We start from the raw sequence: 14087 nt of genomic DNA, 5'->3' as shown, positions 1-14087 counted from the left end.
ATGCTTCAGGCACTTTAATTTGTTAATATGAGCAAATAGCTTGGGGCGGGGGAGTCAGGGAAACTTCTGAACAGGGAATCTTTTGGCTAAGTTTTGTTACCACGGATATAAAAATAAAATCTGAATAATTTCTCTCAAATGATTGACGTCAGTATGGCAAAGCTGACTGGGAGAATACTACACACCTTTCAGCTGCAGTGTGGCAATTAAACCTATTTACATAAATGTCCCCATGGCTGTCTTTGTGCCCTTAACCGCTGCCTTCACAAACCAAGAATGATGAGCGGAGTAAGATTTACTAGCATAACTCTTAAGAAGGGTGGAAAGGAGCAAGGGGGAGAGGAAGAAAAAAAGACAACAAAGGCAACCAAGAGGAAGCAACCGTCTTACTGAAATAAATAGGGGCACTTGAACTGAGGTCTGAGGAAGCGTAGATTAGTGTTGTGCTTTGTAGAGAGGTGACTTGGAGAAAGGGCCTGGGGAAAGTTCCCCAGGCTGGGGACAGACAGTCTCTCCACAGCACCGGAGGCTGGCTGGAGGCAGTCTAGATGATCTCATGGTATGGAGAACCCTCCATAGACAATGGCATAGCTCTCTGGATCTTTTCTACCATAGATATCCCAACCAGTCAGTCATCCCAGCAAAGGAAAACATCTACCAACTAATTCAGAAGCACACTGATCATCATCTATACTGATGATCATCTAAAGAAACACGAAGGCTGTCAAGGCAAGCAGAAGAAAATGTTGCCAAGAAGGTAAGCATGGCTAGCATTTTCCCAGTATGACTGATACACTGGAAAAAAGTCCTTTTCCTTGAAGGCTGATGTCCTGTGTGCAATAAAGGGAGGGGAAAGAAGTAGAAGGGACTGAGCCTGTCTTCTGCTGGAAATTACCACAGAAAGATCTTAGTGGGAAGAATAGTCAGCGGCAACAAGCATGTCCCCTATGGTCCCCACAAAGTTCTGATTGTCTAGGTAAAGGTAACCACTTTCTTTTTTTCAAGATTTGGCTATTCCTTGCAACACATTTTTAAAAAATGTTTTTTTCCTCCTCTAGCAAATTAGAAGCCTTTTATGTGGCTCAGTGGCAGGCAGAATCAGTTGGTGACCTACCCTTATCTGTGCACCCCAAGTGGCAAGTATGGGTGTGGAGTTGCAGGAGAAAAGACACTTAGGCATTGGAAGGGTTTTTACATATGGCCTTGTTTTTTCCTAAGTATAAATGAATTGAGCCCCAAATTAAAGCAAAAACGTAAGTTAAATAAAAATGTAAGCCACCACTAATATATGGTATTTAAAACTCCCCCTGAGGGCGGTGGTGGCACACACTTTTGATCCTAGCACTCAGAGCCTGGGTCAGGCAGATCTCTGTGAGTTGGGAGGCCATTCTGGTCTACAGAGGGAGTTCCAGAACAGGCTCCAAAGGCTACATAGAGAAACCCCGTCTCGAAAAACCAAAACCAAACTAAACCAAAACAAGACAAAAACAAAAAAATAAAACAATTCCCCCTGAAAAATATAAAACACTTGCAGGGGGCAGAAACGGCTAGCTTTATTCACCATAAATTTTAGTGTTTCAACTGAAACCTGTTTGCGGAACACTGTTTTGCATTTAAAGAAACCTATTTGGCTTGCAAAATGATGAGTAAAATTTATTTCATTGGTGTGTTATTCTAATATTGCTAAGATTTTAGAAGTGGCAACACAATTCTAAAAAAGTCCTATTTTAGGGGTAAACTGGGCAGGCTCATAAAAACCCAAAATCCCCTTTCTAACCCTGGTCCAAGAGGATGTAATGCAATTTAAGGAATTTTTCCTGATTCTCACAAGTTAATCTGAAGTTAAGGCTCAATTCTCAAGTCATTTGAAAGGTAACTGCTTTGCAACAGTGAATGAATTCAACAGGTGGGGGAGGGGCAGAAGACAATGATGGGCTAAAGATAGAAACCACAGAAGGTAGGGGAGATTTGGTTTTGTGGTACAAGCTTATCCAGCTCACCTCCTGGAGTAATAACACGTTGAATGTTACAATACTTTTGAAGGGTTTCATCATTCGGTCACATTTCCGGTAAACCTGTGCTTGTTAGCGACAGGCAAGCGCGCGCGCGGGGGGGGGGGGGGGGGGAAAAAGTCGCCGCTGCTCGTGGGAAAATCAACTATAAACCCCTCAAAATCTTAAAGTTTCTATTGAAGATTCCTTAGAACTGAAAGAGGTGGCGAGGAGAAACAAGAAATCAACACGTGGATAGACAGTATGATCACAGGCTGGTAAAATAGACGAGTACATGCAGAAAGCTCCTTTCTTCAAAACACTGCGAGCCTATGGGTGTGGTTGACACAGGACGCAGCTTCCCCAGGTTAGATTTGGAATGATGTCACAAAGGACAAGGGAGGCCTGACTTCCTCCTCGGCCTCGCCCTTTGGAGTTGGAAGGGAGCTGGGGAGAAGATGGGGGGTATGCAAGAGACAAGTGGCTGTGGATGGAAGAGGAGGAGAGCGGGAAATGAGTCACACAGCGGCTTTGTGCTTCCCGCCACAGCACCTGCACATCACTCCACAGTGGTAACAGGCTCGAAGCGGAAGGTAACAACACATACAAGGGGCCAAGAAAGACAAGGCAATAAGTGCCAACCACCGGAGGCAAAACTTCTCGTCGCTGGTGTCGCACGAGCAAGGGTCCGTGTAGTCTCCCTCGGGGTCCGACATACAGTGGTAAAGCATACTGTCTGCACACCACATACAGCTCACGCGGCGGATACAAGTTCTCACAGCGTCAGGTGCATCCTGGCAGTGGCCCCTGTGGTTCTCCTCGTGATTGAACATGTCCCTGCAATACACACAGCGCGAGCGCTCGCCGTCTTCCTTTCGCCGCCGGGACTTGCCCTTGGCTGGCTGCGTCTTGATCACACTGCTCCTCCCGCGGCCTTTAGGATCTTCGCCGAAGCTAAAGTCCGAGGAGTCCACATAGGGGTAATTATAGTCATGTTTGGTGGCTTCGCCCTTGGCAAAGCGCACATAGGAGGAGTCTACATCTTCTGCCGTATCTAGGTATTTTCCGCGCAGTGGCGCGTGCCGGTAATCCTCATAGCCACTGGTCATCCAGATCTTCTCCCGAGGATTGATACGTACGATTTCCTCATCGTCCTCTGGAAAGGATCTCTGTAGCCGCTGTCCAGGGGAAAAAAAACCAGATACTGTTACAGCCCAAGGCGCTCCATGGACAGCAGTCAAAGAAAGATCTGTGGGCCCTCCCCTCCTTCAAGGAAGAGCCGATAACCAGCCAATAACCTTTCACGGACAGCTTGTCACTACCAGATGCTTTTCACATCTGGTAGCCTCAATTATGAGTACAGCCCAGCAGCTCTGCTTTGTTCGTGTATGTTAAGAACAGTCTGAATTCAGTTGGTAAATTCTTGCCTGATGTCAATCAGTCCCCAGGGTACTACCAGAGCCCACAGCTGTAATCCTGGCATTTGGGAGGTAAAGGTTCTTTGACAGCCTGGGAAGGCCCTGTCTCAAAGAAGGAATACAAGCTGCCGTGGTGGTGCTCGCCTTAAATCCAGCACTTGGGAGGCAGAGGCAGGTGGAACTCAACGAGGCCAGCCTGGTCTACAGAGCTAGTTCCAGGACAGGCTCCAAAGCAATACTGTCTCGAACCCCACCCCCCCCCACCCCCAAGAACATTTTAATGTCAAAATATTAGGAAGCACACAGTAAAACCATCTTAAAACAGCATCAAAATTTTCCTGCCCAGTACTTGCTTCTTTTCATTCCAAGTCAGCCGAGAGGCCATATAATCCACAAAGGCACCAGTCTATTCCCTATGATTTGGGAAACCCGTTCCACGGAGCAGCCACTCAGTAAATATTTGTTGGATTACTGAATTCAGACTGAGCAAGACTTGGTCTGTAGCCCGCATGCCAGAGAAGCAAGCCAAGTGTGCAGCATTCCTCGTCCAGGGCCTGTGCTTTCACAGCTAGGGGGCCCTTTGGACGGAAGAGCACAGAGGGAGTCAGAACTCCGTGCAAGGACCTCCTTCCCCCAGGCACTTTACAGCTCTATCTATCACAGCCTCATTTGTAAACTGAGGATGCCAATGCCCTGTTTCATGGGACGATCTGGATTAAAGCAGGCAGAGCACACACAGGGTGAGGCCAGGTGCCTCCTGCAACCACCAGAAGCGCTTCCACCGCGGCTGAGGGTAGAGCAGGGGGGAAGTGGCTTGGGCTGGGGAGGAGGAAGAAGGCCAGTGCAGAGATGTCCATATGCTTCCAGAGGAATGAAATCTCCTGCTCACCTGGTCGGGGTGGTAATGGTCTATGGGGTAGGGATCAAGGGTATAAATCCTCCGGTGCTCACATGATGTCGGGGAAGAGATCGTCCTTGCATGCTGCTCCCGCTTCTGAGAGGAATTAGAAGAACTGTCTGTAGCTGTCTATTTGGAGAGAGCAATGAAGAGCTCATTAATACAACAAGTGAAAACAACAACAAACAAAACAAAACCCTAACAGGGCCTGCCAGATGGCCCAACAGGTGTAAGTGCTTGCCATATAACCCTTGACCGCCTGACTTCAAGTCCTAGAACCTACAGCTTGAGAAAAGTGACTTCCAAAAGGTGTCTTTTGAGTTCTGCATTTGCCATGGCACATACAAGTACATGCAAGCATGCACTCACACCCATATAAAGAAGTAAACAATGACAAAACACACAAACTGGACCATGCACTATCCAAACACCACCTGTTTCCTGGCTGCGGCATCTTCCTGGACCTTCCAATCCCTGTTTACTTTTAAGGATTTATTTATTTACTTGGAGACAGAGTCTTGTTATGTAGTCTTGACTAGCCTGGAACTCATCATAGAGTTCCACCTCTCCAATGTGGGATTAAAATATGTGTTGGGGGCAGGAGAAATAATTCAGGCAATTTTTACAGAAGACCCAGGTCCGACTCTCAGCACCCATATCAGACAGCTACACTGCCTCTATCTCCAAGTCCAGGGGATCTGATGTCCTCTTCTGGCCTCCATGGGCACATGCATGAATGTGATGCACATACAAAGAAGCACGCACATGTACACATACACAAAATAATTTAAAAATAAAAATCAAAGCCGGGTGGTGGTAGCACACACCTTTAATCCCAGCACTTAGGAGGCAGAGGCAATCAGATCTCTGTGAATTTGAGACCAGCCTGATCTATAAGAGCTAGTTCCAGGGCAGCTTCCAAAACCAGAGAAACCCTGTCTCAAAACAAACAACAACAAAGACAAATGCAAAAAGAAGTTGTGTGTTAACACATCTCTCTTATTTTATTTTTAATAATGTGCATGTGAATGCGGATGTCCATGTAGAACAGAGAGGGTACTGGATCCCCTGGAGCTTATAGGCCGTTGTGAGTCACCTGAGCCGGGTGCCAGGAGCAGTAGCAGTGAATTTTTTTTTTTTAAATATTTATTTATTATGTATAGTGCTTTGCTTTCAGAAGAGGGCACCAGATCTCATTACAGATGGTTGGGAGCCACCATGTGGTTGCTGGGAATTGAACTCAGGACTTCTGGAAAAGCAGCCAGTGCTCTTAACCTCTGAGCCATCTCTCCAACCAGCAGTGAATGTTTTTAACCTTTGAGCCACCTCTCTGGCCCCAGTGGGTTGACTAACCACCCAGCATGGCTTGATCTTCTGACTCTACCTCTTGTTGTGGGATATCTGTACACTGTGTGAAAATGTTGCTGTGACTGGTTTAATAAAGAGCTGAATGGCCAATAGCTAGGAAGGAGTCACAGGCGGGATTTCCAGAGAGAGAGAAGTAGGAAAAGGAATCTAGGTTCTCAGGTAACACCAGGAGAAATGGAAACAGGAGGTGCAAGATAGAAGAGAGGTAATGCCACATGATAGGATATAGATTGATACAAATGGGCTAATGTAAATAAATGTAAGAGCTAGCTAGAAACAAGCCTAAGCTATTGGCTGAGCTTTCATAGTTTGTAAGAAATCTCCATGTCTTTATTTGTGAGCTGGTGGTGTAAAGGAAAATCCAACTATAACCTCCCAAGTGCTGGGATCAGAGGTATGGACCAGCATTCCTGGTTTTTCAGTCTTGAGTTCATCTAAGACATGTCAAGGATCAGATTGTCTCAACAGGAAGTTGTTAGCTCAATGGGCAGAGAGGTCCGGCAGCAAGGCCTTAGAAAGACAAGTTGATTTACTAAGCGCAAAAGCAATACTGGGCCATGGTGAAGGGCTATGCACTTGGTTCCCAGCAACCACTCTGGTGTGACTGAGCACGGTTGCTGTGACCTTGGCTGCCATGCACCACGACAAGAAGAGGAGAGGTACATTAAGTGGAAAGAAAAGCCCCTCTCCCACCCCACCTCTTTTGAGACAGGATTTGTCTATGCAGCCCTGGCTGTCCTTGAACTCATGAGACTGGTCTGCCTCTTCCACTTGAGTACTCACAGCTTAATGGGCCACTCTTGTGGGATCTTGGAAGCTACGAAAGGTTAGAGAAACATGGACAATGGAAGCCTGTCCTGGGGGGTTTCAGAGGGTAGCAAAGACACTATTGAGGTGTAAGTGTGATACTTTGGCTAAAATGTGTGCAGGCTGATCATCTGGGGCTGAAGAATCAAGAGCAACTACCAAGAAATCAACAGTATTGAAGTGAAGCTTTTGTTTCACTTGGGACAATGTGACGCTGGGCAAGCTGGGGCTGAAAAACCATCCGTGATCAATGAGACATCAGCACCACTAAGGTGAAGTCTTTTGAGCCTCTTTGAGACAACAGAAAACCATTTCTTCACAGTGAGTGCAAAGAGCTGCTCCATGGGAGGCAGGCTATACTTTGCATTTGCAGTGGAACCTGGCAAATAGTATGTAAGCACTGTTCGGGTAGTACAGGTTTTGAAGGTGCAAGGTTGTCATGGAGAGTAGCTGAAGTTTGGTGCATCGGGCAAGCATCATTGGGGCCATTGGTGAAAGTGCAGCCTCGGTTGCGATGGAGACCCCAGGATACCAGAGTTGGATGCCAGGGGAGCAGCAAGTGTTAGTGGAATCAGCTTAAGCTGACGGCAGAGCAGAAGTGGGGCTCCCCGAGCCTGTTAGAGCCAGAAGACTACGCAATGAGTGAGTTCCAGATGCTGGACATTGAGCCACAGGAGTTTTGACTTACACTGCTGGGTTTTGTTTTTGTTTTGATCTAATCATTTTTATGGCCTGGTTCTTCCCTTTTGGAATGAGTATGAAACTTATTTTTAGTTTTACAGGATGCCAGAGTTAAGAGACTTTGGATTTTTAAAGCTGCAGTGTGTTTTATATTGTGATATTAACACAAGATCTTGAGACAAAGGTTATGGTTTAGAGTGCCAAGTTTCTGCATCAGGTTGACAAGGGTGGAGTAACCTCTCCTAGTTAGCTTTAACTTTCAACTTTATAGTCCAGTCACCTGAAAAAGGAGTCTCATCTGAGGGATTGTCCAGATTGGACTGCCTGTGGCCATGAATGTAGGGACTGTTAACTGATATAGCAGGGCTCAGCCTACTGTGGGTGACACTGTTCCCTGTGGGCCTGTGAGCAAGTCGGCAAACAGTATTCCTTCATGGTTTCTGCTTCAAATACCTGCTTATACACTCCCTTCCCAACTTCCCCTAATGACGGACTTGTGATCGGGAAGTGTGAGTCAAATCAATCTTCCACCATCTAAACTGCTTTCAGGCATGGCATTTATCACAGCAGGAGAAGGAAATTAGAACAGAAGGAATGCAAGAGAAGAGAAAGGTCAACATTTATTTCAGGTGTACGCTATCAGATGAGTCCTGCAAAGTGCTGATGTGATGGTGACATGTCCCTTGGAACAGATTCACCTATTATCTTGTGGTGGTCAGAGTGAAGGGAAAATGCCAAGCACGTACACATACACACACACACAAGCAAGGAAGACCCTTAAGTATTCCAGTGACTCCTGTCAACTTCAACTCCAAAACCTGACCATCAAGGCTCTTTTCAATCTACCTTGCTCTTGGGTAAGTTTTGCTGAACATTAGAGCTCTGTATTTTAGAACAAAAGTGAAGTTCTCTCTAATTACTCTGGGCCTGGGACCCTAACCCTTAGGATAGGCAGCTTCAGCAACAGGCTTCCCAGCAAGTAGAGGCAGCGTGTTTGGATTCACCTCTTAATGCTTCCTGCTGAGCCCCAGTCACCTGCACATGGGACTTTGTCAATACCCATTTAGTAAAAGGATGTTCAAAGAAGACACTTGTCCTTCCTGAGGCAGCCATCGAACCGCAGTGGGATGTTACGCTAACAGCAGCAGGGTTACTCCCCTGCCCTTCAGGTAGGTTGGATTTGAGGGATTGTGTTAACTAGTAGATAGAAGTTGACCTCCTAACTCCCGTTTTTACATTTGTAAAATAAAGCTAAAATCTTCAATGTCATTTAAAAAAAATGAAGTAAGTCACAAAATGTCTATACTTTTCTACTGCTGTGATAAAACACTGGGACCAACGTAACTTATAAAAAACAAAAACAGCTTACAGCTTACATCTCAAACTGAGACCCAAAAGCCTGTCCCAGTGACACACTTTCTCAGAATGTCACACACTTTCTCAGAATGTCACATCTCCTAAGACTTCTTAACTTCCTATCAACTGGGGGCCAAATATTTGAAAGCCCTAAACTTATGGGGGACTTCTTATTTGAACCACTCCATTCCACTCCACCCTACCCGCCCCAGACTCATGACCCAAATCATAACGTAAAATATATTTACTCCAACTTCAAAAGTCACCAGTCTTTTGGTCTTAAAACTGTTTAAAAGTCTGAATTTCTAGCTGGGAGGAGGTATGCCTTAACACCAGCACTCAGGAGGCAGAGACAGACAGATCTGGTCTACAGGACAGCCAGGGCTATGTAGAGAGACACTATCTCAAAACAAAACAATAACAGCATAGTCCAAAGTTCAAATCTTCCAGTCAAGGCAATCTCTTAACTGTGACACACTGTAAACTCACACGCAAGTTACACACTTCCAATATATAACGGCACAGAATAAACATCACCATCCCAAAAGGGAGGAGAGTTTAGGGCATGGTGAGGGAGTACTGGACCAAATCAAGAAGACCCAAATCGAGCAGGACAAACTCCTGGAGCTCTATGTTTCAGGGTCAGGCCTGACATGGCTCCGTGTTCCAGCTCTGCAGCCTGCAACACACTTCTCTCTTGGGCTAGTTCTACCTACCCTCTGTATGCAGCTCACCCACAGCTAACACCTTGGGGTCTCTAATACTATTCAGGTTTTGTTGTCAAACAAACCTCAGCAGTTAAAGAGCACTGGCCATTCTTCCAGAGAACCCGACTTTACACAATGGCATCTACGGGTTTCTTGCCCTCTAAGAGCCTTCATGCAGGGATTGTGCTGCTACACACTGCCCAGCCTTGGTGGCTTTCCTTAACCACAGAGGAAGACTCCACAATCCCTTTATTCCCGTATATCCTTCAGAACTCTAAAAGCCAGAACCATTTAGATGACACGGCCAAGTACAGCTGCCTGCTCGGGACAGAGCCCAGCCCCTTGGTTCATATTTGCAGTGGTATCGCTTTGTTGGCTTTTTCCTTTCATAAATTAGAAGCACCTTCCCTTTGTTCTACTGCAGATCAGGTCTCTACCTATGTCCCGTTTCTTTCTGCATGAGCCTTGCTGTTTTCCCCGTTTATTTTTTCATTTCTTTCTGCCCATTTGATTGTTTTTTAATTGTATACTTGCCTAAGAGTGATTATGAATGACCAAGTGACAGAGTATTAGACTGTCTTGAAATCCTGTCTGCCAAAGAAATTAGTCAATTACTTTTAACTGTAGTCTAGCCTTCGGTAACTGTTTTGGGATTTCAAGGGAATAATATTCATGCAGGTTTTGATCCCATCACAGGACCAGGCTATGGAGAACACTGACCAATGCTTACCTCTTATTATCTCTTTCTAAATAACTATAGAGTCCAAGACAATGTTCAAACACTCTTAAGATCTGGTTGTTATTTAAAAGATGGCTGTGGTAATGCATGCCTGTAACTCCAGCATTTGACAGATGGAGGCAAAAAGACCAAGTTTAGGGCCATCCTCAGCTACACAGCCAGTTCAAGTACCAGCCTGAGGTTCCGGGCTATGTGAGATCATGTCTCAAAAACTGAGACATGTCATAAGCTACCAGTGTGGTAGCTTATGTTATAGCACCCAGGAGGCAGAGCACGAAAATCTCTGTGAGTTTAAGGCCAGCTTGATCTACATATTGATAGTTAGCATTACATAGTGACCCTATTTCAAATGAAGCAAACATTAACTATCAAAACAAACAAACAAACAACCCCCCCAAAACCAAACAAACCAGCCAAAAACCCCAAAACCAAAAAACCAGAAAAACAAATAACTATGTACAGATTTATTTTTCTTGTCAAAATCCCCTAAATAAAAGTTCAACAAATATTTATAAAACAATGACATTGTGGCTGGGCAGTGGTGGCACACACCTTTAATCCCAGCACTCGGGAGGCAGAGGCAGAAGCAGGCAGATCTCTGAGTTCGAGTACAGCCTGCTCTACAGAGCAAGTGCCAGGATAGGCTTCAAAGCTACAGAGAAACCCTGTCTCGGAAAAACCAACCAACCAGCCAAACAAACAAACAAAAACCATTTACATGGTGTTAAGAATTATAAGTAATCCAGAGATGACTCAAATATACTCAAAGATGTATCCAGGTCACACACAGGCATTTAACTGAAGGGACATGAGTACATGGTTCTGAATCCATGTTGTCAGGGATGGGGTACATACGTGACTGTGCTGTGCAGTGACAGCCAAAGAGGCCCAGGGCTACAGCATACACTCTTGGCTGAACTCCGATTTCTTTAAGCCCAGAGAAGGGGAAGGAATGGGGAGAAGAGGCACCTGGTAGCTAAAAGGTGGGCACTTCCTTTTCTTCCACCTCTGCTGGCCTGCTTTGTCCCTCACCTCCTCTTCCTCACACTCGTCCTTGCTTTCTGGAAGTCAAGACTGTCTACAGCATAGCATGCAGAAGGCCGAGAGAGCCCGTTTCCACTCTTCCCACCTTATTTTTAGCTCTTGCAAGTCACTGGGTTTTAATGGGCCGAATCTTCCCGAGAACAGTTTGGAAACATTTGCTAAGATGGCTACCGAGCCAAGGAGTATCTCTGGTCTCCTCAGTCTCTCTCCTTACCACACCCACCTCTTCTTTCTCTGCCTCTGAGCCCTGAGCTGCAGGGGTCCAGGAGGAAGTCAGCTGAAGAGCCAACTGGCTAGGTGTGTCCACGGGGCTGAAGTGCCAGGAGCCCAAGTTTTACAGGACTGGCCAGTTGCCACAGTGCAACAAAAACTTGCTTCAGCAGGGCAGGCCGAATACAAGTCTTTCAGCTCTGAAGCAAAAGAGGACTGAAGGGACAAGAAAAGGATAAAAGGGCAAGAAGGAAGGCGCTGAAGGGACAAGAGAAAAAAGTCAACTTTCAGCAAGGCCAGCAAGTCCCCAGACCAGCTGGCCTCTCTGCTGCGCCGCATGGCTGCACACAGAACCCAGGCCCTCACACCAGCTAACAGCAGCTGTATCTCCAGCTTTGTTGTTTTGTATTCTTTATGTGCCTCACTGGGTGAAGATCCCTGGATCCATATGGTGGGGACAACTGAATCCCACACATTGTCTTTGATCCCGAGCACACATGCACGCATACACGCATGCAGGCGCACACAGAGCAAAAGACAATCCAAGAATCAAAATACATAACAAAATGTCATGCAGAGCAGTAACTAGTCAAGATTTCTGGTGGGGCGTCTGGCAGGACAGGTATAGGCTTGTGTAATGAGATGGAGGGGACAGACTTAGGAGGAGTCGGGGACAGGAAGAACAGACAACAACGTTGGCAAATGACAATGTACTCAGGCAGGCATCTTCCCACAGGAACAGTCCAGTTTCTCATTTTGAGAAGTGAATAGGACAAGTTCGATTCCAAGGATCACTGTGATGGTTGGCAAAGTGTTGAGGCAGGGACAGCCACTGCTTTGTAAATTCATAAGGCCACATGACTACTTCACAGGGCAGCAAGGGGGAGGGTGTCCCTTTGTCTAGGTTTATTCCATGTAACTGTCTATTTTTCATTGCAAAAAACACCAGAGGCTGGCCACTTTATTTATTTATTTATTTTAAAGACAGAGTTTGTTTGTGTAACAGCCCTGGCTGTCCTGGAACTTACAGAGATCCACCTGCCTCTGCCTCCCAAGTGCTTGGATTAAACAGCACCTGGTGAGGCTGGCTACTCTATACAGAGCTCTTATCTCAATGTCTAGAGGTTCAACATCATAGTGCTGGCACTGGGTAGGCTCTGGTCAGGGGCAGATGAAAAGGCTAGGAAGGGGATGGCCAAGAACTCTCTCTTGAATCCCAGCCAGGGTTTCATAAGAACAGCATCAATCTCTTCAGTGACCTCAGGGACCTAACCCCTCCCACCAGACCCCATTCCTGAAAAGGTCCACCAACTATCAACATAGCCACACTGGGGACGAAGCTGTAACAAGTGAATCCTTGGGGGACACACTCCGACTGGTGTCCCTAGTACAAAGTTCAGCAGTGTGTATGCTCCTAAGCACCCACACAGTGTCCCCCAGGCCCTAAGGAATCCTGAGAACTAGGGAAATGTCTGGCTCCAATGGCAGAGACAGAAATCACGCATGCTTGGCATCTCCGGGCATAACTCTGAGGGCTCCAAATGAAAACAACTATAATTCAAGAATCAGAAGAGGGACACTCAGCAGTGTTTACATCCTTTCTGATAGGAATTCCAAGTTCTAAAGATTTGTCTTCCAAAAAACTATTGAGAATACCGTCCGCCTTTGGAAGGTGCCGAACTCAGGCTGTGAAGCGTCTGCTTTTTTCCTTGGCTCACACTCCTTTACTGTCTTGGGATGGAATGTCTAGTTATAGTGAGCTGGTCAATGAACAGGAATCTGGCATGCCGGCCGCCACCCCCCTCACCCCGTTTTCCCACAGTCAACAGCCTGGGAATAAATATAGGCCTTTCCTGGGGAAGGGAGGTACTGTTATGAATAGGTCCATGTTTGTAAACAGGCAAGTGACCCTATATACCAGCTCTACATGGAATGCAGTCTGTTATGGGCATCTTTCCCCAGAGCGCGGCTTACAGGACAAAACTCAGGGGATTCTGGTTTCTGTCACCCTTCCCTTCCTTAGCCCATAAATCACTTCTGGCAGGTAGCCGGGAAGCAGCTGTGAATTACACTTTTGCTCTGGATCACAGGAAACCACCTTTAACCTCCCCGCTGTTGTCTGCCTCCCCAAACGAGACAAAGGAACAGATGTAAGCACAAGCCAACTGTTGAGAGGATCTGCTCACTGCACTGGAGGAAGCCTGTTCAGCCCCATCTACCAGCCGCTAGCTCCAAGGAAGCACAACAGAGTTTGCTTCCTGACGGCCCCACTACACGGTGTTTCTGCGCATCTGGACCACGATGCTCCATAGCTCCCTAGACTCCTTCCTTCCTAAAACCCTGTGCAGATGTCAGTGAAGTCCCGTTCAGCCACCCCTCACAGTGAGGTATTTTCTGACCTGCTGCCTCATGTGTAGATGGCTACCAGCCACTGCCTGCCTCTGACCATTCTTAGGCTTCCCGTGGATCAAACTCATTTCTGCAAGCCCTGGCATTAGTTCTGCGATCTTTATCACCTGGGCTCACACACTTGTATAGTCCCAAAGCAATGTTTTTGACAGCAATGGCCACAAACCCTAACTGCAGAGAAACAAATTTAATAAATTATTCCTCACATTTTAAAATGTGAAATTCAAACAAAAAACAGCTTACAAAAGGTAGTCTTGGAGGCCACTGGGTAATCATAAAGAAGATCTTAGACAACGTCATGAAATTTTAGTGCTCTGTGTAGAGGAAGCCTTATTATATTATATTATATTTAAATACCTTCATTCAATGTTATTTCCTATTTTATTTAGGTTTATAAATAAATGAATCTGAGCTAAAGGTACCAAGCTTCCACATACATACTTTGCCTCAAACTATACA

The 14087-nt window shown here is 46.1% G+C and overlaps 1 protein-coding gene across 1 annotated transcript in view; it reads right to left on the bottom strand.

Annotated features, from left to right (window-relative positions):
• Positions 1–2401: 2401 nt before the first annotated feature.
• Positions 2402–14087, bottom strand: part of Spred2 (sprouty related EVH1 domain containing 2) — a 94680-nt gene continuing 82994 nt past the window's right edge. Inside the window, exons 5-6 of the mRNA XM_051200478.1 lie at positions 4299–4436; positions 2402–3169 (exon numbers count right to left, since the gene is read on the bottom strand). Of these exons, the coding sequence (XP_051056435.1) occupies positions 2510–3169; positions 4299–4436 (798 nt within the window). The 3' untranslated portion in view covers positions 2402–2509. The remainder of the gene's footprint in view (positions 3170–4298; positions 4437–14087) is intronic.

This window comes from Phodopus roborovskii, unplaced genomic scaffold, assembly GCF_943737965.1.
Source record: "Phodopus roborovskii unplaced genomic scaffold, PHOROB, whole genome shotgun sequence".
NCBI lineage: Eukaryota > Metazoa > Chordata > Mammalia > Rodentia > Cricetidae > Phodopus > Phodopus roborovskii.
The sequence above is the reverse complement of the archived record's forward strand: the minus strand, read 5'-3'. Positions and strand labels throughout refer to the sequence as shown.